The sequence below is a fragment of the Monodon monoceros genome, unplaced genomic scaffold (assembly GCF_005190385.1).
Source record: "Monodon monoceros isolate NGI ecotype Baffin Bay Population unplaced genomic scaffold, NGI_Narwhal_1 Super_Scaffold_5, whole genome shotgun sequence".
Classification (NCBI taxonomy): Eukaryota; Metazoa; Chordata; class Mammalia; order Artiodactyla; family Monodontidae; genus Monodon; species Monodon monoceros.
The window spans coordinates 113179492-113206187 of NW_021703782.1; the positions used below are offsets into that span (position 1 = coordinate 113179492).

Consider the following 26696-nt stretch of genomic DNA (forward strand, 5'->3'; position numbering starts at 1 on the left):
CAAATCAAAACTACAATGAGATACCACCTCACACTGGTCAGAATGGCCATGATTAAAAAGTCCACAAATAACAAATGCTGGAGAGGGTGTGGAGAGAAGGGACCCTTCTGCACTGTTGGTGGGAATGCAGATTGGTGCGGCCACTATGGAGAACAGCATGGAGCTTCCTCAAAAAACTGAGAATAGAGTTGCCATTCAGCAGTGGGACTGCCAGCAGTCCCACTCCTGGGCATATATCCAGAGAAGACCATAATTAGAAAAGAGACATGCACCCCTATGTCCATAGCAGCATTATTTACAATAGCCAAGACATGGACACAACCTAGATGTCCATCCACAGACGAATGGATAAAGAAGATGTGGTACATATATACAATGGAATACTACTCTGTCATAAAAAAGAATAAAATAGTGCCGCTTGCAGCAACATGGATGGACCTAGAGATTATCATACTAAGTGAGGTAAGTCAGACAGAGAAAGACAAATATCATATAATATCACTTATATGTGGAATCTAAGATATGACACAAATGACCTTACCTATGAAACAGAAACAAACTCACAGACAAAGAGAATAGACTTGTGGTTGCCAAGGGGGAGGGGGTTGGGGGAGGGATGGACTAGGAGTTTGGGATTAGCAGGTGCAAACTATTATATATATATATATATATATATATATATATATATGTATAAATGAGCCACTTTTCTCTATAGCAGAAACTAATACATTGTAAATCAACTATACTTCAATAAAATAAAATTTAAAAAATAGATGTCCTTTTTACACCTGCCTGTTCCTTCCTATCTGAGATGGTGGTGTAAAGACATGATGTCTCATGCTATGGCAGCCACCTTGGGCCGTGAGGCGACAAGCATGAGGACAAAACGTGCAGGTGGTGACCATAGGAGGGAAGAGGGATAGGAAGAGTCTGTGTTCCTGAAATGGCATACTTTATGACTTAGTAAGTGAGGATAAAACTATTGTATAGTCACCGACACCTGGGAATTGGGTTGCTTACCTCTGAATACATCCTAGGTGATGCACACACTGTACCCCTGCAATCTGTTCCCCAGCAGCCAGAGGGATCCTTTTGGAACAGGAGTCAGATGACCACCTGTCTGCTCAGAACTCTGCTCTGACTTCCCATCACACTGAAGACAGAAGCTGGAGCCCAGATCTTGGCCTGCATGGCCACCCCAGGGTCTCTGCACTCAGTGTCCTGTCTCACTCTACAACATTCAGGTCCACTCAAGGATCATTTCCTGAAAGTTGTCTTCCCTGATTGGGTGGTAGAAAAGCCGCTCCCCCCGTCCCCCCCGCCCCGGCATCCTTATCTCCTTGTTCTGTTTTCACAGCGCTGCTACCTGGTGCTGCCGGCAGTATTGATTTGCTGTCCGCGTGCTGGTGGAAGGGACACTCGCCTTACCTCCTCTGCCACTGACTCAGGAAAGGCTTCTTGTTTGAACGTTGTGAGGACCAGATGAGCAAATCATGTGTGAATCGAGTAGAACAGTGCCTGGCGCAAAGTAAGCCCAGTGTGAACATTGCCGTTCCTTGTATGAGGATGTCTTCTCCGTGAAGGCAGAGCTGGGAGCCTAGCGCCTGGCACCTAATAGGAGCTTAGTGGAGAGGCTGGTTGGCTGGCTGGATGAATAGCATACAACAGGCTCTCTTTAAATTTTTATTGAAGGAATGGTGGAACGCAGGAATCTCTGAATTGAGGTTTTGGAGCTGATTCGGTGTGTGGTGATGGCAAAGTCCAGGATACGATTGAGGGTGGAGGGGCCCCAGGACAGAGCTGTGCATCCTGAAAACCCAAGACCAGGGAGTTGAAAGCATCCTCTATACTGATGTCGAAGACCCCGAAAGGATGGCAGGAGAGGGCCAGGAGCCAACATCTTCTTGGAAGAGGCCGGTGTCCGCAGCGAGGGGGAGGGGAGTAGGCGATGTGGCCGCTGGGAAGAAACGTGGGGAACTAGGGGCCTCCCCCTCCCCCCTTTGGGCTACAGCGTCTCGCAGCTGGTGATGCCTCCTGGGGGGAAGGAAGGGTTCGTTTGTGCCGCTCAGCAAGCCGTCGAGGACTCCCAGCCCCGCCCAGCTCCTGGCCTGAGCTTCCCAGTTCAGCATCTGGCCAGCGGCCGGCCGGGCGTGAGGCGGGAGGGCGCACGCGCACCGCTGCCGCCCAGCCCGGGCGCAGCCCAGGAGGACCTGAGGGCCGAGGCGCAGCCCCCAGGGCCGGCTGCCGGACCCGGCAGGGGGACAGGGCGGGGGTGGCCAGCTGGGGGCGGGGCGGGCTCGGATTGGTCGGGCGCTGCCACGTGACCGGCCCCTTATAGGGCGTGGTGCGGGCGGCGGTGTCGGGTGCGGCGGCGGTCGGCCGGGCGAGGTCCCTTGTGGGTCCGGCGGCTCCGCGGCTGCTCCACTACGAGCGCCAGGCGCGCCCCGCGCCCTCCCATCTCCGCGGGGCCGCCGGGCCGGGGGATGCGCGCAGCGCCCGGGAGCCATGGTCCGTTTCGGGGACGAGCTGGGCGGCCGCTATGGGGGCGCCGGCGGCGGGGAGCGGGCCCGGGGCGGCGGGGCCGGCGGGGCGGGCGGCCCGGGCCCTGGGGGTCTGCAGCCGGGCCAGCGGGTCCTCTACAAGCAGTCGATCGCCCAGCGCGCGCGGACCATGGCGCTGTACAACCCCATCCCGGTCAAGCAGAACTGCTTCACCGTCAACCGCTCGCTCTTCATTTTCAGTGAAGACAACGTCGTCCGCAAATACGCCAAGCGCATCACCGAGTGGCCATATCCTGCCAGGGGCCGGGCCGGGCGGGGACCGGGGGCCGCCCGAGGTCGCGGGGACGGCCACGGGTGCGGCGTCGGGCGTCCGCGCCTCGCCGGGTCTGGGAGGGGCGGCCTGGGCGCGGGGCCCCGGGGCGGGGGCCGGTCGCGTGCGGCGCCCAGTGGCCATCTTTCCCGGGGCTGGAGGAGGGTGCGCCCTGGGGAGAGGTGCATCGGGTCGGCTCGGCGAGGAGGGGGCGGGGCGGATTCCGGGCCCCCTCCGCGCGCAGCGTGTGCGTGCGTGTTTGTGTGTTTCTGTGTGTGTGTGTGTGTGTGTGTGTGTGTGTGTGTGTGTGTGTGGTCGTGGTGGCAGCGGCCGCGGGAGCGGGGTGGACGCTGGGCGGAGCCCCCTGCCCCTGGGCTCGTCCCTTCGCTTCCACGGTCCGGGCGCAGAGCGCGCGGCCAGCCTGGAGGGCACCCGAGGGCGAATCGGTGTCTGTGTAGGTGTGAGCACCCGGGGGACGCGAGCCGGTGCGCGCGCCTGGCTGCAGGTGCCTGCGTGTGTGCGGGCATAGCATGAACCTGGTGCTGCGCGTGCGTGCGTTCGGGACTCTCGGTACATGTATGCTCACGTGCCTGTGTAGGTACATGTGGCTGCGTGTGTCTTTAGGGGGGAGTGTGCGCCTGCGCGGGGTCCTTCCTCCAGCCGCGCGCTGGGGGCCCACAGCCCCCTCCCTCGGGGCGCGGGAGCCGGGCGGAGCCGCGGCGGAGACGCTGTCCGCGGTGCTGACGGCCGCGGGGACGTGCTGAGGGGCTGGTGGCCGCGACTGCGGAGGCGTCCCTCGCGGCGGCCCCGAGGATGAGGGCGGGAAGGGCGGGGTGGACTCCGGACCCGGTCATTCTCAGCCCCTCCGGAGGCGGCCTGGCCCCGGCTGCTGCACTGCGCGCTGTCGGCCTTGGCCTCCTCGCCTCTCCTCTTTGGCGCCTCCCAGCCAGTCCTTAACCCACGCACTCCGTTTGAGTACATGATTCTGGCCACCATCATCGCCAACTGTATCGTGCTGGCACTGGAGCAGCACCTCCCCGACGGAGACAAGACGCCCATGTCTGAGCGGCTGGTGAGTGCGGTGGCGGCCGGCCTGAGGGCGGGGCGTGGGGTGGCGGCAGCTTGTCTGATTCCACGACCCTCTAAGGATCCGTGATTGGGCGCAGCTTCCTCGGGCAGGGTAGTCTGGGCAGCTCCCCCTCTTTCAGTGGGGGCAACTGGCACTTCCCTGAAGGGCCAGGAGAGTGGGATAGCCAGCTCAGCCCCTGCTGGGGAAGGGTGGCTTGAGAGGGGCCATTTTAGCCCGCAGCTGCTCTGCCCAGTGTGCCATCACCACCCCTACACCTGTCCAGTCCACACAGACTAAGAAACTAAGAGCTAAAGCTGGGGTGTGGGAAGGGCGTTCATAATGGCCCAGGTTAAGGAGGGTCAGACTCTGTGAGTCGGTGGGGGGGGCTAGCTGCCCACCCTTCCCTGCAGGGCTGTGATAGTCTTCGGCCCCCGGGGTGCAGCCCTTGGTCTCGGGACCGTCAGACTCTCCTTCAGAGCTGTCTTCCCTGGCTCTGCTTGGAATCCCTTCCCTGTGGCCCCGCCACTTCCCGTGGGAAGCACTCCTTCCCAGCCTTTCTTCCCAAACGTCCCGAATATCGCTTCCACCCACTCTTGCCCGGAGCTCCCCAGACCCCTGTGGTTTCCCCTTTTGGAGCACAGAACCCACAGGAGCCAGGATGCCAGGTCAGGGTGTCTGGAGGTGCTGGGGCAGAGGGAAGGGTGCTGCTTGAGGAGGTGAGCCCCATTTCAAGGGTGAGGTTATGTCCCCTAGCCCCAGCCACCCCTTCTGCCCTGGCCCCTTTGCCTGGGCTCGGTGTGGGCTCCCAGGGGCCTGAGAGACTGAGCTTCAGAGCAGAGAGAAGGAAGAGTAGCTGCGGGGATTGGAGAGGGAGCCTGGGGCCTGGCTGGAGAGCCGCCGGAGGTCCTGAGGTCCCGAGGAGGAGACACTTCTGGGGGCGCGGGCGGCCAGAGGCCGATGCCTCTTCTCCACACCCTGGCAAGTGACCACTTCTGTCCAAACTCCTTCCCTAACTTCAGTGGAGAAAAGCGTTGATGAAATAGGGCCTGTTCAGCGCTCTGCGTAGGCCTTGAACTCCAGGCAAGGCGTGGTCACATCCCTAAGGGAGTCCAGCAGGGGTGGGGCCAGAGGGAAGCAGGCCGGGGGAGGGGTGGGTGCGGGGGGGGGGGGCAGGGAGGCCAGGCTCTGGCAGCAGGCCTGAGTGGGCCAGCCGTGTGTCCAGCCACGTCTGAGCTCCTGCCTCACAGGTGAAGGAGGGTTTGCTTTGTGGTGATGGGGTTCGGTACACTTGTAGGAGTTGGGGGCTGAGCTGTTGGGAGAGTAAGCAGAATGTGCCCCCTTGGAGGCTGCTGAGATGGATGGGAGGCCGAACACAGCGGGCCTGGAGAGCAGGCACCCTGCGGCCCCAGGGCTCAGGTCTGGAGGCTGCTGCTGCTGCCAGAGGCTGGGAGGGGGCCGTGTGGCACAGGGGCGGCCTGGCCTGGGGTGAGGCCTCCACAGCTCCCTGTCTCTGGGGGCTCCGCTTCCCACACACCCATCAACTTCCTGAGTGGCCTTCAGCTGGAGCCCTGGGTTTGCAGTCTCACCCCTGCCCTGAGCCAGCCCTCAGCCAAGTGTGATCAAGGATTGGGCTGGGGGAAGAGCTGTGAGGGAAGGTCTGGGAAGGGGTCTGGGGAGGGGTCTGGGGAGGGGCCCCGCCCCGTCTCCTGGCGCTGGCTTACTCTTCTTCTGTGAACATCTGTTTGCTGGGGCCCAGCTGTTAACCCAGGGCAGGTGGTCAGCAGCCTCTTCTCTCGGAGAGAGGGGACCCTCCAACTAAACCAGACCAGAAGCCTCCAGGGAATGATCCTTCGTGAGTCAGCATCAGGGTGGTAGGACAGGAGAACTGGGCCACCGTGGACGCCAGGCTGAGGGTTCCCCAGGTCAGATGGGAGAGCCCTGGGGGGGCCAGGCTTCTCTGGGGAGGAAGGCTCAGGCCGCTGGTCCTGAGTGGGAGCTGGCAACACCCACAGGGAACCAGTCTGGCCCTCCCCTCCCCTCCCCTGCAGCCCCGGGAGGCTGGTCCCTGGCCCCGGAGGCTCGACCCCTCCCTGGCGGAGCAGCCTTCGGAGGACAAGTCCTCCTGTGGCTCCCATAGTCCTGGGGGCAGGACCTTCCCGCTGTCCCTTTGTCCACTCCTGTGTCTGTGGTCTGCACTCAGGCTGTTTCCCATGCTGACCCTCCCCCTGTGTCCCCGTTGTCCAGCTTGTGGGGTCACCTGCACAGAGGCTCTGTCTGCCACCCTTCCCAAGTGTGTGATGCCCCTGGTCACTCTCCACGCCGCCTGTGTGTCTTCTCCCTGAGTCCATGCAGCTCATCCCCAGTGTGCTCGCCACCAGGGCCCGGCCCGTGTCGGCCCGTGTCGGCCCTGCCCTCTCCCATCCCCGGTCTTTTCTCACACTGTTCCCTCCGCCTGGAATTCCTTTCCTTTTCGCCCAGCTGGATGCCTCACCCTCCAGAGGCTCCCTGAGGCGCGGCCATGCTCGCTCCCACCAAGATGTGTATGTTTTGATTATCCAGAAGGTGTGTGTTGAAGGAATGCGTGGGTCCTGGGCTGTCCTCTAGGGAGTTGGGCCGTTGTCCCTGTAGCGGTTCGAGCTCAGGATCAGACCCAAGTCACCTCTGGGTTAGGATTTGTCTCTGCCTCTAGCAAGCTGTGAGTCTCCGGCCCCGTTCCTGACCTCTCTGTGCCTCAGTTTCCTCTAGGATGGGATTGATAATGGTGCTTAATGCATGTGGAGTGTTACAACGAGGATTGTCCTAGTGATTGTGGGAACCCCCCCCCAATTTTCTTATTGCTTCCCCTGCTGCAGGGCTTCCGGGGGTGGGAGCCCCCCCTTGCTATTGTGATCGGGTGTTGCTGGCCACGGGGAAAGGGCCACCTGCCCTGGTAGGGGAGCTAGGCAGAGGGCAAACAGGCCCGTGACGGAAGAGCCGAGTCTGTGGGGGGTGGGGGGTTTCCTCGCCTGCCACACCCCCGGCGGGGGTGACCTTGCTCTGCGCTTCTCCTCAGGACGACACGGAGCCGTACTTCATCGGCATCTTCTGCCTCGAGGCCGGGATGAAGATCGTTGCGCTGGGCTTCGTCCTGCACAAGGGCTCCTACCTGCGGAATGGCTGGAACGTCATGGACTTCGTGGTGGTCCTCACGGGGTGGGTGCTGGGCCCGGGCTGCCCTCTGCGAGGGGCGGGCTTGGGCACGCTGGAGGCCCCGGCTTCGTGGTGGTCCTCACGGGGTGGGTGCTGGTGGGACGGGCATTGTTTCTCCCCAGGAGGCGCCTGGGCTGTGATCTTGGCTGAGGGGCTGTCGACGGTGCTCTGTCCTCGGGTGAAGCTTGCTTACAGAGCTGCTGGTGCCGTGGGCAGGTCACCAGGGCAGGGGAGGGCTCTGGGCCTTATTCTGTAGATCCTGGGCTCCAGCCTTGCCTCTGTCGCCCCGCGATCTGGGGGGCACGTTTGTGCACCTGAGTCTCCTGCCTGAAGGGCTCTCGGACACGGCTTCCTGGAGCTGTGCTCAGCTGAGGCTGTGCCGGCGTGTTGCCAGTGTCTGGTTCCAGGAAGGAGCTTAATCAGTGTGTCCTGCCGCCCACTTTCCTTCTCAGACGGACCCTGACAAGTGCCAGCTTGTGGTTTCCAAACAACCCAGGAGATCCAGAAAGTCGCCGTGGGCTGGGCTGCTTTGAGAGCAGGCGGAATGCCCTGCTCCTCGTCATGGAGGCCCCAGCCTTCGGGCCAGGGTGTTTCCGTCGGCCTGATGGGTATTCAGGCCTCTGCCCTGCTCCTCTGGCCAGTAGAGGCTGAGGCTGGGGCTGAGCTGCTGTTGCTCCGGCTCTGGGCTGGGGTTGGGGCTGAGCGCCTGGGTGTTCACTCCACAGGACCTGTTTGCACAGCCCAGGTCCCAGAGGCCCCGCCCCGGCGGACTGCAGCCGTGCTTTCTGGGACCTTGTGGTCCCAGGGAGGCTCGGAGCCCCACTGTGGCCCAGAACACTCCTTCCAAGGGACAGGAGGCTGTGGCCAGGTCTCTGTCCTGTGCTGCATGTGAGGACAAACAGACTTGGCTAAATGGCCTCTGGGCTCCCGCATGAGTCCCCCTCACCCGCCCTGTCCTGGGGGGCCTGCCCCGCTGTCTGCTCGAGCTGCCGGTGGCCTGGCCCCAGAGGTGCCTGCAGCATGCCCGACATGGGCCAGAGTCGAGGTGGCCTCGCCTTCAGAGGGTCTCTCCCTGGAGGTGACGGAGGGGCCAGTGAGCCTTGTGCCTCAGCTTCCCTTTCTGTCTTTGCACCAGCCTGTCACCGGCTCTGATGGGACGGGTGCCACTGAAATCGGATATAATAAGCTTTCTGGGAAACTTGCTGTTTTCCTTTCATTTTTCCTAATGACCGAGTAGGGAAGGGAGTGGGGAGCCTTCTGCTGGGAGCCGTGCGGTTCTGTGGCACGGTGTGCGCCGTCCACACCCGCCTGCTGCCCTCGGTGGCGGTGGCAGCAGGGGCTTTTACGCAAAGCCCTCTGAGGTCCCACCGATGTTGCTGGTGGGGATCTGGTGGTGGGTGTGGCCCCTCGGAGGGCAGGGTGCTCCCGCAGCCCAGTGGGCACTGCGTGGGCTGTCGAGGAGGGTCGCTGGCTGTTTACCTCCCTCTCCCTCTAGATGTGAGTCCCTGAGGATAAGAACAGCGTCTTATTTTTCAGGGTGTCCCCAGAGCCTAGCTCTGGGAGGGCCCCCAGGAGGGTCAGGGAGCATCTGCTGAATTAATGGGCTATTGAAGCTAGGGTGCTCTGCGCTTGCGCCAGCTGGGAGCTGGGCGGGACGGTGGGAGCCTGCCTCTGGGGGTGCTGTCCGTGGTGCTGAGTGTTTGGACTGCTGTGAGCAAGCCGGGGAGGCAGGACCCCTGGGTCTTCCGACAAGCATGTCCTGATTCCAGGTCCAGGGAGCCCCGTCCTCCTGTGAGGGCTAAGAGAGACCTCCAAGGCTGGCTGCTCTCTCTTGCCATTGACCACACTCTCCGGGGCACAAGAGAGAATAGGATGGGCTCACTTTCCTGGGAGCCCCAGCAGGGGGATCCCAAGGGTCCTGAGACCTTAACTCTGCCCCCAGCCCGGACTTGGAGATCCTGACCTCAGTCCGTCTGTTTCTCCACCTCGTCTTTCCTACCTCTCCTCGCTTCTGCCTTTTCTTCACATGGGCCCCTCTCCTACCCCGCCAACCTGTTTCTGTCTCTCTTTCCCTCCCTCCCTGTCCCCTTGTCTTGTTCTCTTGGCCTTTGTCTGCCCGTTTCTAATCTTCTCTGCCTCACTGACCCTTTTTCTCTTCTTTGCCATCTCGGTATTTCTTTGTCTCTCGACGTCTCTGTATCTCTGTGTCTTTTTGCTTTTTCGCTCTCATTCTTCCTCTGTCTCTTTCTCTTTCTGCCTGTTCTGTGTCTCCCATCCGGGTCCTGGAATCTCCGCTCTTGCTGGGAGTTGGCACCAATGGTTTCCAGGCTCCCTCTCTCTGCACCCCAGGGGTGGCGCTGGGTTGGGAGGGGAGCCCCCAGATGGGGGGGTGATCTATGTCCCAGAGTCACGTGCGGGAGCTGCTCTGTTGCTCCTGGTTGCAGCACCCAGGGACTCGTGACCTGTGTGTGTACTCATGTATGCGTGCGCATGTGCGTCTGTGCATGTGTGTGCACCTGTATGTGTGTGCACCTGTATGTATGTGCACGTGTGCACGTGTATGTGTGTGTGGTGCATGATGGAGGGAGGCCCTGGTCCATTTTGGGGTGAGTACTTGCCCCAGGGAACCCGGGGAAGAATGCCTAACTCTAAGCCCTCCTGAGCTGAGGTCCCTGTGGGTAGCCATGGCGGGGGGGGGGCGGGACATTATTTCTTGGTCCCTTTTTAAAAAATTAATTAATTTATTTGTTTATTTTTGGCTGCGTTGGGTCTTCATTGCTGCACGCGGGCTTTCTCTAGTTGCGGCGAGCGGGGGCTACTCGTCCTTGCACTGCGCGGGCTTCTCATTGCGGTGGCTTCTCTTGTTGCGGAGCACGGGCTCTAGGCACGAGGACTTCGGTAGTTGTGGCACCCGGGCTCAGTAGTTGTGGTGCACGGGCTTGGTTGCTCCGCGGCATGTGGGAATCTTCCCGGACCAGGGCTCGAACCAGGGTCCCCTGCATTGGCAGGTGGATTCTTAGCCACTGCGCCACCAGGGAAGTTCCCTACTTTGTTGTTTTTAATTAGGGTTGACTTAATTGGTGCTCAGAGGGCCGGAGGCCCATGGTGGGGAGGGGAAGGGCTCTGGCCGGGAAGGCCCTGGTGCTGACTTGTCCCCAGAGGCCAGCTGGGCTCCCTTCTACTTCTGAGGCTGGCACGCAGGTTGTGGGAGGGCCCCAATGGAACGAGGGCCCCTGCCTGCATCAGGGAAGCCTCTTAACCTCACATACTCACCTGTAGACTGTGCCTGGGTGCACTCTTGGCGTTGCAGGGGCACAGCATCTAGTCCTGGCCACGGAGCCAGGTGAGGGGCTGTCCTGCCTGCCGCCCTCTGCCCTCCATCCTGTCCACGCGTTTCCAGCTCCTCGAGCTGCCCTCGCCTGGCACTGCCCCGCCCACTCGCCATCCCTTGACCGCTCATTTCTTCAGACTCTGAGCCTTTGCCCGGTGCTGAGGGTGCAGCAGTGAACAGGACCCCCAGGGCCCTGCCCTGTGGGCTGTGTCTCTGGGGGACCCAGTCTCCCCGCCCCGCTCTGTGTCCTCTCGGTGCGCAGAGGGTCGGCAAGGGCAGGTCATGGCCACATCACGGTGCCTGGGGGCAGGTGTGCCGTGGAGACCGCTCCTTACGAGACGGTACCGTGCTTCATCTTCCCATGTAGGAAGGGGGTTAAGGAGAACACAGTGTGGACCGGGAGGCTGTTGCTTGGTGTCGGGTGGTCAGAGAAGACTCCGTAGTGAGGTGACTTTTGAAGGATGTGAGGGGATGAGCCATCTAGATATTTGGGGAGAGGTCTTGGCTGGTGGTGTCAACACCAGGACACAGGTGTATCCGTGGCCTTTAGTGCCTGAGACCAGACAGGATCCCCAGGGAATGGGGAGTTTGGAGGAGAAGCTGCCCATGACTGAGCCCCGGGACCCCAGAGTTGACACGTTGGGACTGGCCAGTGAGGTGGGTGGGGACGGTGTTGAGGAAGGGGGAGCATGCTCTCCTCGGGCAGGAGCAAGGGGAGGATGGATGGCTGAGTGCGGTGGTGGGCGCCGTGCAGGTGATGGGTTCTCCCGAGGGCTTACAGGGGAAGGCCCTGCGGGAATGGGCAGGGTCCGTGGTGAGCACCTGGGGCAGCTCTTCCACCTTGGAGGGAGTTTTACAGCAAAGCCAGCAGAGGACTGGGCAGTGGCAGGAGGGAGGGGAGGGGCAGACGGTTTTATTAGGTGGGGGCCGGAGCCTGTGTGCAGACGGGCCAGGTCCGGGAGGCAGGGGCTAGCGGCGATGCAGCTGGAGCGCTGGAGTGATGTCCTAGGTGGATGAGGGAAGCTGGGGTCCAGCGTCCCCGAGTCCACGCTCATCTCTCTGTAACAGCGGGAAACCGGAGGGTGAGCTGAGTGTGCACGCTGGGCTGTTGGATGAGCAGGAAGGGCTGGGGCAGGAGCCGTCCCCTGACTCTGCATTTCCACTGAACCCGGAAGCTGGCTGTCATCTGAGGCTGGAGTGGGAAGCAGGTGGAGTGAGATGGGGCGACGGGGGGAGAGAGTGAGTGCGGAGCACCGTCACCTGCCTCGGCCTCTCACCTTCTCCTCGGCCCCGTCTCTAGTCGCCTTCCCTCCTCCGCCCGTTGACCATCTGGCTGGCCGTCCATCCACTCGTTCGTGCGTGTGGAAGGTATTTGTCAAATGCTCTGGTTGCTGGGGACACGGCAGTGGATGTGGAGCTTGCGTCTCCTGGGGACACAGGCGACGCACAGCTCTTGCCACGCAGGGCAGTGAAGCAGGAGGCCGGGGCGGGGTGGGGGTGAAGTTCCCCTTCACGGGGGTCAGGGAAGGTCCCTAAGAAGGACCTTGAGCAGAGGTGTCCTGAGCTGGGGGTGGGGCAGAGGGTGAGGATGTGGGGAGGCCCCGGGGCCTGCTGGGGGGCTCCGGGTGCAGGGGCCGGTCCTGGGGGGGGAGCAGTGCCCCAGGGAGGCCATGGGGCTCGGACTGGGGTGGAGCTGCAGGAAGCACTGGTCTGGTTGACTGTCCTCAGGAGACCCGCCGGCACCCCCGAGTGTGGCACCCGCGTCCCCAGCCTGTCTGAGGCTGGTGTGTCCCCACGTCACCACCTCCGCCCTCCCCGTCCCATCAGCAGCCCCCAGCCCACCCTACGGTCCTGAGAGGTTGATGGCAGCTGGGAGTAGGGGCAGCAGCAGGGTCCCCTCAGACCCCGGGGGCCTCTCTGTGCTGGCAGAGGGCCCCAGAATCCCGAGGCCATGGGTGTTCCTGCCCCCGTCACAGCCCCAGCCCCAGCCTGGAGCTTTCCTCGGGGACAGCGGAGAAACGTGTCCCAGCTCAGACAGGTGACTCCCCAAGGGGACATTTCCAACCACAGCCTCTCATTTCACTCCAATTACAGGAGTGAATTTCTTTCCAGGACATGTAATTAGAGCTCAGGGTCCTCCCTCCCTGGCCTGGGCAGCCTGTGGGAAGCGGAAGGTGGAAGGCCAGGGGGCTGGCGCCGCCTAGGGAGAGGAGTTTGTACTGGGCGTGGACGCGAAGTTGGTCAGAGGGTGCGGGAGAGCGCTCTGGGGAGGCCAGGCCACGGAGGACACCGCCCTGGGTGAGGAGGGGCCAGCAGGTATGGGCCAAGGTGCGCAGTGACCCTGTGTCCACGTGTGGCAGCCAGGGACGCTGTGCCTCGCCATGGGTGACGCTGTGTCCAGGTTTGAGGTGACTAGGGACACCGTGTCTGAGTGACCAGCGGCAGTGGGTCTGGACGTGGGCTGACCCCAGTGCGTGTCCGAGCATGGGCACTAGAGCTCACGTTCAGGGCTGGAGCCGCCGCACGTGGGCCCCTCCTGCGTCCTGTGACTGCGGTCCTGCAGGCGGGGTCTGTGATGCCTGGTCAGGTCGGGGGTTTGCTGGCCTTTCTCTTCCATCCCCACCTGAGGCTGGGAACGGTTGGGACACAGGAGGGGACTGAGTTCTGACAAGCGGCCCCTGGAGCAGCAGAAGGAGGCTGTCTGGTCCCCATTATTACGCTCCAGGCAGCGTCCCCGCAGCATCACTGCTGATTCAGAGCAGGCCTGGCCCCAGGGCTCCGCAGGGCCTCCTGTGCTGTGTGGCCGGGTCGGAGCTGGGTGGAGGCACCCTGTGCCCGGCCCCCAGGTGCCTGCCTCCTGACACTGGCCGCCCACGGGGCCTGTAGTCCCTGGGGACAGGCCCGGAGCCCCGTGCTGGGTCGGGTGGGATCCGCCCTCACGCTCGCCGCTGGGTGTTTATGGAGGAGCAGCTTTTACCCCCTGCCTGTGCCTCTGCCCTCCTGTTCCCCCCATCTTCCTCTGATTTAGGGCTCTTGTCACTCTCTTGGAGGGTGTGGGGAGCCGGAGCCAGGCCCCTCCTGGCCGCCGCCTGCAGACCCCACCCCAGGTGTTGAGGGAGAGGCCCCTCCGCCCAGCTCCAAGGGCCTGGGGATCCTGGCAGGACAGGGAGTGCAGGCTGTCCGGCCTCGGACCCGGAGCTCAGCTGAGCTGTGCCGCGCTGCCGGCTCTGGTGCCGGGTGCTGGGCCCCCTGGGGCTGCCGCCGCCTGGTGCCCACAGGATGCCAAGCCCCGAGTGCCTCTGAGAGGTGGCCCGGGGCAACTGCTCACCTATCCACGCATCCTGTGCCTGGTGCACCTGCAGAGGTCACAGGAGGTCAAGTTCATGCCTGGGGAGGGCGGGAGCGTTAGCCCCTGGGTGGTGGGTACACCTGCAGCTGCCTGGGCGCTGTCTTCCTGCTTAGCTCCAGGCGGCTCCCCTCACCCCCACTTCACACCGCTGAGCCCAGAGCTGCAGACTCACCTGGAGGTGAGAATGGTTGCTAATGTCTCCTTGGGTTACTAGGCCTGGAGCCAAAGCCAGTCCCTGGCCTGGGGAAGCGGACGGGAGAGCAGGTCCTTCTCGGGATGGGCAGGCCAGGCCTCATCTCCACCCAGGGCCTCCCCACCGCCTGCAGCCCATCTGCACTCACACTGACCTGGAACTCGCAGGTCCCGCTGGTCACCTGTCACAGGCCCCTGGGTGTCCTGTTGCTCACGCAGCCAGCGCCTCGCTGCTGCCCCACTGTGCCCCTCTTTCTCTGGGTCTCAGCCTCCCCCCAGGGGGGCCACTCTCAGAGCCGCCGACACTACAGCCCCTCCCGGAGAGAAGGAGCCCGTGTGCGCAGCTGGGCCCCTGCTTCCTGCGGGATGGGCTGTGCGTCTGTCTTCTCTCAGCTCACCCCACCTTCCCCACCTGGCGGGCCTCTCTGCCCTTTTCTCGCCCCAAGGGGCTTCCCTACTGGCTGGCTCCGTGACAACCCATCCCTGCTGATGGACGTTCCCCCCGAGAACTGTTAGTTCAGGTGCTGTAACAGAGGCCACAGACGGGGGTCGGGGGCTGAGACAGCAGACGTTCACCGTCTCACCGTCTGGAGGCTGGGCGCCCGAGATCAAGGTGCCCACAGGGTTGCTTTAGGCGAGGCCCTCTTCCTGCCTGCAGGCGGTGGCGTTCTCACTGTGTCTTCGCAGGACTGCTTCTCCGTGTGTGCAGAGGTCTCTGGCTTCTCTTCGTGTTCTGTTAGATTCATCCTATTAAATTAAAGCCCATCCTTATGACCTCGTTTAAGCATTTACCTCCTAAGAGCCCCATCTCCAAATACAGTCCCTCTGGGGGTTAGAGCTTCACACCGGAATTTGGGGGTGGGGGTGGACACAGTATAGTCCATAATAGGCTGTGCTCAGACCCCAGGCTCCTCTGATGAGCGTCCGTTGGCCCCACTGCCTCGGTGCCCCGGTTCCCAGTGCGCAGCAAATACTGTGGGATTGGAATCCAGCTGGGAGAGCAGGGAGCCTGCCCTGGCCCCCATGGGCACAGGGTGCCATGTGACTGACCCTGGGCGATCGTGTGGCTCCAGGCCCGGCTCTGCTGTGGCTGCCGTGTTGTGGGCCCGGGTGAGACGTCTGTAGGGCCAGTGTCTTCCTCCCCGCCTCACCTTCCGCTGACCGTGGGCCCTTTCTCACTCCTCCAGGTCTGTTGTCAGCCTCCCGGGCCTGACAACACACAGCAGCACCAGGCACTGAGGACGCGCTGCAGGCAGGGCTGCCCGCCCACCCTAGGACCCTCTCCAGCCTGGACTGGGGCAGGGGTCGGGGGGCACTGCTGAGCCCGTGGGAGGCCCGGGCGTGTCCTGGGCATGGTGAAGCCTCCGGTGTGAGGGTGGGAATCCCTAGGGAGCCGCCAGCACTGCCACCCCCTCTGCTTGTGGGCCCTGCACCTGCCCTCTCGGGCCTGGGTTCTGAGGGTGCAGTGATGGGGAGGCGAATGGGCGTGAAGCAAGAGCTTCCTTCTTCCCATCACCTAATCAATTCTGGGACCCAGTGTTTCCACCGGGGTACAGTCTAAGGCCGGCCAGCCCCGCAACACACACTGATGCAAGGACACAGCAGAGGCACGTGCGAGACCCCTCCAGCCCCGTCCCTGCCCGCATGGCCTGGACTTGGTCTCCATGAGGGGCTCTTTCCAGGGGGTACGACCCCTGGGGTGGTGCACTTACTTGTGCTTCTCTGGGTCCCCAGCCTGGGAGGTGGGCAGTGGGGGTGCAGAGCCCTCTGGTGAAAGCACCAGAGCAGGTGGGCAGAGTGAGCTCCTGAGACGTGGAAGGGAGAATGAAAGATAGACGCTGACTCTTGCATGAAGCTTCCTGTGTGCTGGCTGGTCAGCTAATGCAATCATCCTACAACCATCCTGGGCTAGATGCTGTTGCTAGCGTCCCCTTTTAACAAACTAAATAGCTTATTGTGAGCTGATCGTAGACTCACAAAGTGCAGAGAGGGCTCCGAGGGTAACGTCCTGCAAAGCTGCAGCACCGTTTCCCAGCCAGGATGTCGACGATGGCACAGTCAAGACGCAGAAACTCCATCCCCACCGGGACCCCGCCTGCTGCCCTTTTGTACCTGCTCCCACTTTACTCTGATCTCACTGCTTCTCAATCCCTGACAACCACAATCCAGTCTCCAGGTCCATCATTTTGGCATTTTAAGAACATTATGTAAATGGCATCGTGCCTTTTGGGGTTGGCTTTGTTCACTCAGGATGATTCTCTGAGGATGACTGAATCACACTGTTGCATGTGTCTATACTTTGTTTCTCTTTACTGCCCGTTGTCTCTTTAACTATTCACCTGTTGAGGGACGTGTGGGTTGTTTCCAGTTTTTGAAATATCACCCACAAGGCTGCTCTGCACGTCCATGCACAGGTTTTGTGTGAACATAAGTTTCCATTCCTCTGGGATGAACGCCCAGGAGTGCAATTACGGGGCCGTATTGCGGTTGCATATTTAGTTTTTTAACAAATTACCAAACTGTTACCCAGAGCGGCAGTACCATTTTACATTTTTTAAAATTCCCACCAGGAATGTATGAGTGATCTAGTTTCTCCATATCCTCACAAGAGTTTGGTGTTGTCACTATTTTTTATTTTAGCTATTTTGATAGGTATGCGGTGATACATCATGGTGGTTTTGATTTGAATTCCCTTAATGGCCAATGATGTTGGACATCTTTTCATGGACTTATTTGCCATCTGTATCTCCATTTTGGGGAAGTGTCAGTTCATGTATTCTGCTCAGGTTCTACTTGGATTGTTAGATACTAGTCAGTTTTCTCCCAATCTGTAGCTTATTTTTTCATCCTCGTAACAGGGACTTTTGCAGAGCAAAAGTTTTGAATCCTAATGAAGTCCAATTTATCAGTTTTTCCTTTTATGGATAGGGCTTGTGGTTTTGAGTCTAAGAACTCTTTTCAGCCCTAGGTCATGATGATTTTCTCCTATTGTTTTTTCTGAAAGTTTTATCATTCTATATTTTATGTGTAAGTCTGGGATCCATTTTGAGTTAGTTTTGTGTCAGGAGTGAGGCTGAAGTTGAGATTCTCTTTTGTTTGTTTTCTTCCTGTGCGTGGCCACCCGGTTGCTCCAGCACTTGCTGGAAAGGCTGTACGGTGTATTTCCCCCGCTGAAGCGTTCTGTGTCTCTGTCAGCAGTCAGCTGAGCATGTCTGTGTGGGTCTGCTGCTGTTCTGTAGATCCGTGTGTCCATCCCTCTACCAGTTTCACACTGTATTGATTACTGTAACTGTTTAAGTCTCAAAATTGGGCAGACTCATTCCTCCCACTTTATTCTTTTTTTAAAAAAAGTGTTTAAGAGTAAATTTAAAAAAAAACTGTTTTAGCTATTCTAATTTCTTTGCTTCCATATAAATTTGGGAATAATCTTGTCAATGTATATGCAAAATCTTCACAGGAATTGTATAAAACCTGTGTGTTCATTTGCAGAGAATTGTTATCTTTACTATGTTGAGTCTTCCAATCTGTGGACGTGGTATGTCTCTCCATTTATGTAGACCTTATTTGATTTCTTTTTTTCTTTGAATTTTATTTATTTATTTTTTATACAGCAGGTTCTTATTAGTCATCCATTTTATACATATTAGTGTATATATGTTAATCCCAATCGCCCAATTCGTCCCACCCCCCTCCTTTCCCCCCTTGGTGTCCATACGTTTGTTCTCTACATCTGTGTCTCTATTTCTGTCTTGCAACTAGTTCATCTGTACCATTTTTCTAGGTTCCACATCTATGCGTTAATATACGATATTTGTTTTTCTCTTTCTGACTTACTTCACTCTGTATGACAGTCTCTAGGTCCGTCTACGTCTCTACAAATGACCCAATTTCATTCCTTTTTATGGCTGAGTAATATTCCATTGTATATATGTGCCACATCTTCTTTATCCATTCATCTGTCGGTGGACATTTAGGTTGCTTCCATGTCCTGGCTATTGTGAATAGTGCTGTAATGAACATTGGGGTGCATGTGTCTTTTTGAATTACGGTTTTCTCTGGGTATATGCCCGGTAGTGGGATTGCTGGGTCGTATGGTAGTTCTATTTTTAGTTTTTTAAGGAACCTCCATACTGTTCTCCATAGTGGCTGTATCAATTTACATTCCTAGAACAGTGCCAGAGGGTTCCCTTTTCTCCACACGCTCTCCAGCATTTGTTGTTTGTAGATTTTCTGATGGTGGCCATTCTAACTGGTGTGAGGTGATACCTCATTGTAGTTTTGATCTGCATTTCTCTAATGATTAGTGATGTTGAGCAGCCTTTCATGTGCTTCTTGGCCACCTGTATGTCTTCTTTGGAGAAATGTCTGTTTAGGTCTTCTGCCCCTTTTTTGATTGGGTTGTTTGTTTTTTTAATATTGAGCTGCATGAGCTGTTTATATATTTGGAGATTAATCCTTTGTCCGTTGATTCGTTTGCAAATATTTTCTCCCATTCTGAGGGTTGTCTTTTCGTCTTGTTTATAGTTTCCTTCACCGTGCAAAAGCTTTTAAGTTTCATTAGGTCCCATTTGTTTATTTTTGGTTTTCTTTACATTACTCTGGGAGGTGAGTCAAAAAAGATCTTGCTATGACTTATGTCAAAGAGTGTCATTCGTATGTTTTCCTCTAAGAGTTTTACAGTATCTTATGTGATTTTTTTCATCAGTATTTTGTAGTTTTCAGGACTCAAGAGCTGTGCATGTTTTGTTAGATTTACATCTAAGTTTTTCTTTTATTTTTGCATGAGTACAAATGGTATTATATTTAAAATTTCAGTGTCCACATGTTCACTGCTAGTATATAGAAAAACAGTACATTTTTGTATATTTATCTCTAATCCTGCAACCCTGCTGAATGCACTTGTTAGTTCCAGGAGATTTTTCTTTTTTTTGTTTTAAGATTCTTTGGAATTGTCTATGTTGACAAGTATGTCATTTGCAAATAGGGACAGTTTTATCTCTTTCTTTCCAATCTGTCTCCCTTCTCATTCCTTTTCTTGTCTTATTACACTGACCAGGACTTCTAGTACTAAATTGAATGAGAGTGGACACCTTTGGCTTGTTCCCAGTTTTAGGAGGAAAACATTCAGACTCTCCCCATTAAGTATAATGTTTGCTGTAGGTTTTTGTAGATGCTTTTTATTACATTGAAGCAGTTCCCCTCTATTCCGTTTTTTCTGAGTTTTTTTGTCATGAATCAGATTTCTTCTTGTCAGTGTCAGATTTCATCCAGTGCCCTTTCTGCTTTGGTATGATCATGTGACTTTTTCTTCCTTTGCCTGTTAATATGGTGGATTACAATGATTCATTTTTGAGTACTGAACCAGACTTACTTCCTGGAACAAACATGGTCATGGTATATAATTCCTTTTATATATTGCTGAATTGTACTTGCTAATATTTTGTTAAGGATTTTTGCATCTGTATTCATGAGGGCTATTGGTCTGTCATTTGTTCGCTTTGTTTTGTTTTGTTTTTGTTTTTTTGGTACTGTCTTTGTATGGTTTTGATATCAGGATAATACAAGCTTCCAAAAATGGATTTGGAAGTGTTCCCTTCTCCGTTCTATTTTCTGCCCTTATTTTTATTATTTTCTGCATTCTGTTTGCTTTGGGTGTATTTTACTCTTTTTTTCCTCAGTTCTTGTGGTGAGAGCTTAGATGCGTGATTTGAGACGTTTCTTCTTTTCTAGTGTATGCACGTGGCATATTAAATTTGCCTCAGCACACTTTAGCTGTGTCTCACGCATTTTAATATGTTGTATTTTCAGTTTAATTCAGTACCATGTGTTCTTAAATTTTCCTGTAGACTTTTCTTTGATCTGTAGATTGTTTAGAAATGTGCTGTTTAGTTTCCAAATGTTTGGAGATGTTCCAGTATCTTTCTGTTATTAATTTCTAGCTTGATTCCATGTGGTCAGAGAACACACTGTATGATTTTGATTATTTTACATTTCGTAAGGTTTATTTTAGGCTCAAGGTATGGTCTATCTTTGTTTATGTTTCATGGGCACTTGGCAAGAATATGTACGCTGCTGTTTTTGTGTGGCGTGTTCTATAAATGTGGCTTAGATCCTGCTTGTTGGTGTTACCAAGTCTTCCGAATCCTCGCTGACTTTCCGTCTGGTTGTTCTGTCAGTTGTCGAGGTGGGTGCTGAGGTCTCCATTTACAGTCGTGCATTTGTCTCTTCTTCCTTACAGTTCTATTGGTTTTTGCTTCACATATTTTTTGGCTCTGTTGTTGAGCACATACAGGCACACCTCATTTATTGAGCTTCACTTTATTGTAGATAATGCGTTTTTTCACAGATTGAAGGCTTGTGGCAACCCTGCATAGAGCAAATCTATTGGCGCCATTTTTTCCAAAAGCATTGGCTCACTTTTTGTCTCTGTGTCACATTTCGTTAATTCTTGGAATATTTCAAACACTCCTAAAAGATTATGGCTTGTTGAAGGCTCAGATGATGGTTAGCATATTTTAGCAGTAAAATATTTTAAAATTAATGTATGTACATTTTTTTAGACATAATGCTATTATAGCACAATTAGTAGACTGCAGTATAGTATAAACATAACTTTTGTATGCACTGGGAAACCAGAATATCCATGTGACTTCCTTTATTGTGATACTCATTTTATTGGGGGGCGTCTGGAACGAAACCCAAAATATATCCCAGGTGTGCCTGTGCGTGTTTAGTGTTGCTGTGTCTTCTGGGTAGACTTTATTATTATATGTTCCTCTGGGTCTCTAGTAGTCTTATTTGCTATGAAGTCTACTTTATCGATGTTACTGTAGTCACTCCAGCTTTTGTTTGATTAATATGTGCAAGATGTATCTTTTTTTATCTTTTTACTTTCAACTTGCCTGCATCATCATATTAGAAGCGAGTTTCTTATAGACAGCATATAGTTGGGTCATATTTGTTCATCCATTATGCCAATTCTGTCTTTTATTTGGTTTATTTAGACCATTTCCGTGTAATATAGTTATCGCTCTGTTAGGGCTTAAGTCCACTATTTTATTTTTTGTTTCTGTTTGAGCTCTCTGTTTCTTATTTCTTTGATTTCTTTTTCCTGCCTTCCTGTGGGTTATTTGAACGTACTTTAGAACTCCATTTTGATTTATCTACAGTATTTGTAAGTGTATCCTTGCAGAGGACTTTTAGTGGTTGCTCTGGGTATTGCATTATATATACATAATTTATCCCAGTCTATTGGTATAGTTTTACCAGTTTGAGTGAAGTATAGAAATCTTATGCAACTTATGTCCCATTATCCTCTCCAATTTATAGTGTGATTATCTTAAGTATTTCCTCTACATGTATTTATTTATTTTTAAAATTTATTTATTTTATAATTTTGGCTGTGTTGGGTTTTTGTTGCTGCACGCGGGCTTTCTCTAGTTGCGGCGAGCAGGGGCTACTCTTCATTGCAGTGTGTGGGCTTCTCATTGTGGTGGCTTCCCTTGTTGTGGAGCATGGGCTCTAGGCACACGGGCTTCAGTAGTTGTGGCACGCAGGCTCAGTAGTTGTGGCTCACAGGCTCTAGAGCTCAGGCTCAGTAGTTGTGGCGCATGGGCTTAGTTGCTCTGCGGCATGTGGGATCTTCCCGGACCAGGGCTTGAACCCGTGTCCCCTGCATTGGCAGGTGGATTCTTATCCACTGCGCCACCAGGGGAGCCCCTCTACATGTACTTAGAACTGCATCAGAGTGTGCTATAATTTTTGTTTCAACCAGAAGCATAGTTTAGGAAACATAATTTAGGAAACTGTATTGTATTGATATTTACCCTTATTTTTATTCTTTCCATTCTCCTTCCTTCCTTATGGTCAATGATTCCTTTTTTTCATCATATTCTTTTTATTTAGAGAACCTTTTAAAGTCACTCTTTGAAAATAGGTTTGCTGGGACAAATTCTCTTAGTATTTCTTCATCTGAGAATATCCTGATTTCTCCTTCATTCCCGAAAGATATTTTTGCTGGGTACTGGTGTCTAGGTTCACACTTCTTGTCTTTCAGCATTTGAAAATATTGTGCTACTTCCTTCTGAACTCCATGATTTATGATGAGAAATTCACTGTCCTTTGAATTATTTTCCCTTATAGGGATGTGTTTCTCTGGCTCTTCTGAATATATATATATATTCATATATATATTCATATATATATATCCACTCCTATTACGAAAGTTTTCAGAGGATAGTTGGGTAGTACAATGAACACCATATATGCTCCACGTAAATTCAATAAATTTTACTTTTGCAATCTTTTTCCTTCCTGTGTTATATATTTTGCTGTGCCATTTAAAAGTTGTAGGTATTATGAAGTATCATCCCTAGTGTTCTAAGAATAAGGGTACTGGCCTATGTAGCTATAATAACATTATCATACCTAAGAAAATAATTCCATTATCACCTAATTTATTCCATTTAAAAATTTCTAATTGTCACAATCAAGATTTTTTCTGGGCTTCCCTGGTGGCGCAGTGGTTGAGAGTCCGCCTGCCGATGCAGGGGACACGGGTTCGTGCCCCGGTCCGGGAAGATTCCACATGCCGTGGAGCGGCTGGGCCCATGAGCCATGGCCGCTGAGCCTGCGCGTCTGGAGCCTGTGCTCCGCAACGGGAGAGGCCACAACAGTGAGAGGCCCGTATACCGCAAAAACAAAGCAAACAAACAAAAAAAAGATTTTGTTTTTAGTTTTCAGAAGTTTGACTATGAGGTATTTTGTGGATATCTTTGAGTTTATTTTGTTTGGGAGTCACTCAATAGGTCCTTGAGGCTCCCTCCTCCCCCCTTCTCTTCTTCTACTTCCCCTCCCCCCACTGCTCCTCCTCCATCTTTCAGCCTAATTTCTCTCTGTCGTTCACGTTCATACTGTACTGTTATTCAGTTCATTGACTCTTTCCTCTGTTCCCTCTCTTCTGCTGTCGAGCCCATCCTCTTAGCTTTTTATATTGGTTATTGTAGTTTCAGTTATAAAAGTTTCATTTGATTCTTCTTTACATCGTTCATGATACTTTCTATTTTTTTGGTTTGTTTCAAACATGTTTGCAATTGTTTGTGGAAGCAATTTTATCACTGCTGCAAAATCTTTGTCAGATAATTTTAATATCTCTGTTATCTTAGTGTTGGAATCTACTGATTGTCTTTTTCGTTCAGTTTGAGATCTTCCTGGCTTTTTGATGCATGAGTTTTGATTGAAACCTGGACATTTCCACATGTTTTTCTGAGGCTCTGGATCTTATTTAACCCTGTGTTAGCTGAGTCTCTGATCCTGACCCATAAGAGGCAGGGGTCTTCTGCCTTGTGACTTCTACATGGGGTGGAAGTCCCAGTTCCCTACTCGACCTTCATTGGCAGGACCCCTCATTACTGCAGGGAGGGGGTAACACTCCCACTTTACAGACTGGAGACTGAGGAAGCTCAGAAATTTGTTCTGCAGGAACCAGTAAGGATTCCAGCTAGACTGAGCCAAAGTCCAAGCTCCTAACCACTAGCTACCCTGACCCTCAGGATATGCAGGAGGAGTAAAATTGACCCTAAAAAGAGGGGTCTGGGGCTGCCCTGGTGGCGCAGTGGTTGAGAGTCCGCCTGCCGATGCAGGGGACGCGGGTTCGTGTCCCGGTCCGGGAGGATCCCACATGCCGCAGGGCGGCTGGGCCTGTGAGCCATGGCCGCTGAGCCTGTGCGTCCGGAGCCTGTGCTCTGCAACGGGAGAGGCCGCAACAGTGAGAGGTCCGCGTACCGCAAAAAAAAATAAAAAAAGAGGGGTCTGATGGCAGTGACCTGGAGGCGTCTCCTCCTGGGGTTTCCATGGCTGTGGCGAGTGAGTGTCCTGGGTCACAGTGACCTCGCTGGTCGGAGCTTTGCTGCACTTGACCAAAGTAGTAGGCCTGTTTCCAGCTGGACAGAGCACTTCAGGCAGTCTAAGGGCACAGTATCCACCTGGGGGACATCTTTTCCCAGCACAGATTGGGGGTGGTGATGGTCAGGGAGGGGCTGTAGAGCATCCCTACGATGGTCACCCACTGTGCCCCAGAGAAGCTGGTGGCCTGGAACCGTTTCTGTCCACTCTGTGTGGTCCCCACCTGTCTTGTAGCCTTATTTAGGCTGGGGAGGGTGATCACATGTGGCTGGACTTTCCTGTGCTTTGGGCAGTGACTCTGACAATGTCTGTTGCGTGTGAGGCTGACCTCAGCGTGAGTCAGTGTGTGTCACTGTGTGTAACCATGTGGGGCACGAGGCACTGGGCCATGTCCCAGCTCCACCTCTTCTTGGGTTGTGAGCCTGGACCCGTGGATGTGCTCTCTGAACCTCAGTTTCTTCCTCTGTATGATGGGGCTAATGGTGCTGACCTCCGAGAGTCCCTGGCACGTGGTAGACAGCCCATGATGTTGTTATTTGAATGAGATGTGAATGTCATGTTCTCTGGCATGGCGGCCCGCACATGCCAGGCCTGGCCCTTCTTCAACCCTGCCTGGGGTCTCTGGGGTTTGGAGCAGGCTCAGGGCCTCTAGTGCAGGGGGCCTGCGCTTCATGCTCAGCCCAGGCTGGGGGGTGGGGTGGGGAGGATGGAGGAGGCTGAGGCATCTTTGGCTGAGACCCACAGGCTGTCGCCATGGCAACAGCCAGCAGCCTCCTGGGCAAGAGCCAGCACTTGGAAAGTCAGTGACAAAGCAGTTCCTGGAGATGGTGCTTCCCCTGCCATGAGTCTGCCCTCAGCTCCCGTGTCCCCCTGGGCCTGACCGGGGGACTCGGCACCTGCCCAGCGGGAGCCAGGACTGGGGCGAGCAGGTGCTGCTGGCTTCCCGTGGAGCACCACCCCCGGCCCCCCTCCATGACGATAGTAACAGTCCCCGGGGACGCTGCTGCTGCTGTCCCTGCCACTGAGTGCTGGTGGGTCCCGATGCTGCCGGGCGCATCTCCTGAGTGTCATCTCGTAGCAGCGTCGCCATAGTCACGGGACCCTCATGCTGGCGCTTCCATGTCTCAGGTGAGGGACCGGACAGGCCGTGCCTTCCCTGTGACCGGGAAGACCCAGGCTTGGACTTAAACCCTGGCCACCTGCTCCAGGGTCCTGGGTCTGGTGTTCCAGGGCTGAGGTCCTCCCAGGCAAGCCCTGTGGAGCCCGGGGTGCTCACGTCTGGGTGGAGAGGACATGGCACCCCAGCCCCCTGCTCAGCAGGGCGAGCTCCCTGAAAGGGGCTGAGCGACACCCCTGAAACGCGTCCCTCCTGGGGCCCCAGCAGGGTCGGGACCCTGCTCAGCTCAGCCAGCTTGGAGCCAGAGCCACCACTGCGGGGGGTCACAGCATCTCAAGGGGTCGGGTGGCCCCTGCACCCCGGGCCCTTCTTGCTGATTTGTTGCCCAAACTGAGGTGTTTTTGAGAGTCAGAGGGACACCAGTAGCAATTGTGCGGGGTCAGCAGTCCAGACTAAGGGTGTCCTGGGTGTCTCTGCTCCCTTTGCTGACTTGATGGATTGGGAGCCTCAGGGGGAGCTCCCAGCTTGACCGGGGGAAGGGCAGAGGACGACCCCCCCCATCGTAAAACAGATGTTGAAAGGCAGGGTGACCTTCTAGCCAGTATGTTCCATATGCGGCTACAAAGACCCAGCCGAGACCCCAGACTCTGGGCGGGTGGGGGGTGCCCGGGTCAGGGTCAGGGCCCCAGACCAGCACTGCAGCGGGTGTTGCCACCTCTCCCCACCCCACGTGGCCGGGAGCACCCCCAAACTCAGGTGCCCGTGCGGGTGGGACTCCACACAGGGACTGGCTGATGTGTCTGCGCCGTGTGGGCCTGGTATCTGTGGTCCAGGCAGTGTGTCCGTGGCTCCTGCTGTCCACACTGGGCGCTTGGTTACCCGTGGGGCTGTGTGTCTGAGCACGTGCCACGCGCCTGTGTGTCCCCAAGTCCCGGCCATGTCTTTACGCTGTGTTGCTCCATGTGCCGGGGTGACCGGGCCTGGGGGTTGGGCTACAGTAGTCACTAGCTGGGTGAGTGTGTGCTCTGGGGCCTGAGTCCCTGCATATTTTAAGTAGTTGTTACCATAATTTGCATAAAACTTGCATTTTACCCTTTTTTTATATAACAGCGTATTGAGGTAGAATTCACGTACCATAATATTCATCCTTTTATAGCGTACAATTCAGTGATTTTTAGTATGATCTCAGAGTTGTGCAACCATCACTACAACCTAATTTTAGAGCATTTCCATCTCCCCGAGAAAGAAACGCCTTCCCATTCGTAGTCACGCCCCGATGCCCCTCCCCACCGGCCCCAGTAATCACTCATCTCCTGTTTGTCCCTGTAGACGAGTCTGTCTGGACACTGATGTGATGCCATCATGCAATGTGTGGCCCTTTGTGTCTGGCGCCTTTCACTTAGTACAGTGTTTCTAAGGTTCATCCATGAATCAGTTCATCTGTTTCTTTTAACGTTATTTCACAAACACGTCAGGTCCGACGCGATGTGTTATTATGTGTAATGAGCACCCAGGGTTCCACTGTCCTTGCACATGAAGATGGTTCTACATGAGTTTTTAAAATTATTTTTTAATTAATTAGTTAATTTATTTATTCATTAATTTATTTATTTTTGGCTGTGTTGGGTCTTCGTTGCTGCACACAGGCTTTCTCTAGTTGCGGTGAGCGGGGGCTGCTCCATTGCAGTGCGCGGGCTTCTCATTGCAGTGGCTTCTCTTGTTGCGGAGCACGAGC

At 55.1% G+C, this 26696-nt stretch overlaps 1 protein-coding gene across 1 annotated transcript in view; it reads left to right on the forward strand.

Annotated features, from left to right (window-relative positions):
- Window positions 1–2505: 2505 nt before the first annotated feature.
- The window catches only part of CACNA1B (calcium voltage-gated channel subunit alpha1 B), a 191127-nt gene continuing 166936 nt past the window's right edge, over window positions 2506–26696 (forward strand). The window contains 3 exon segments of the mRNA XM_029202413.1: window positions 2506–2789; window positions 3778–3883; window positions 6933–7072. Coding sequence (XP_029058246.1) covers window positions 2506–2789; window positions 3778–3883; window positions 6933–7072 — 530 coding nt within the window.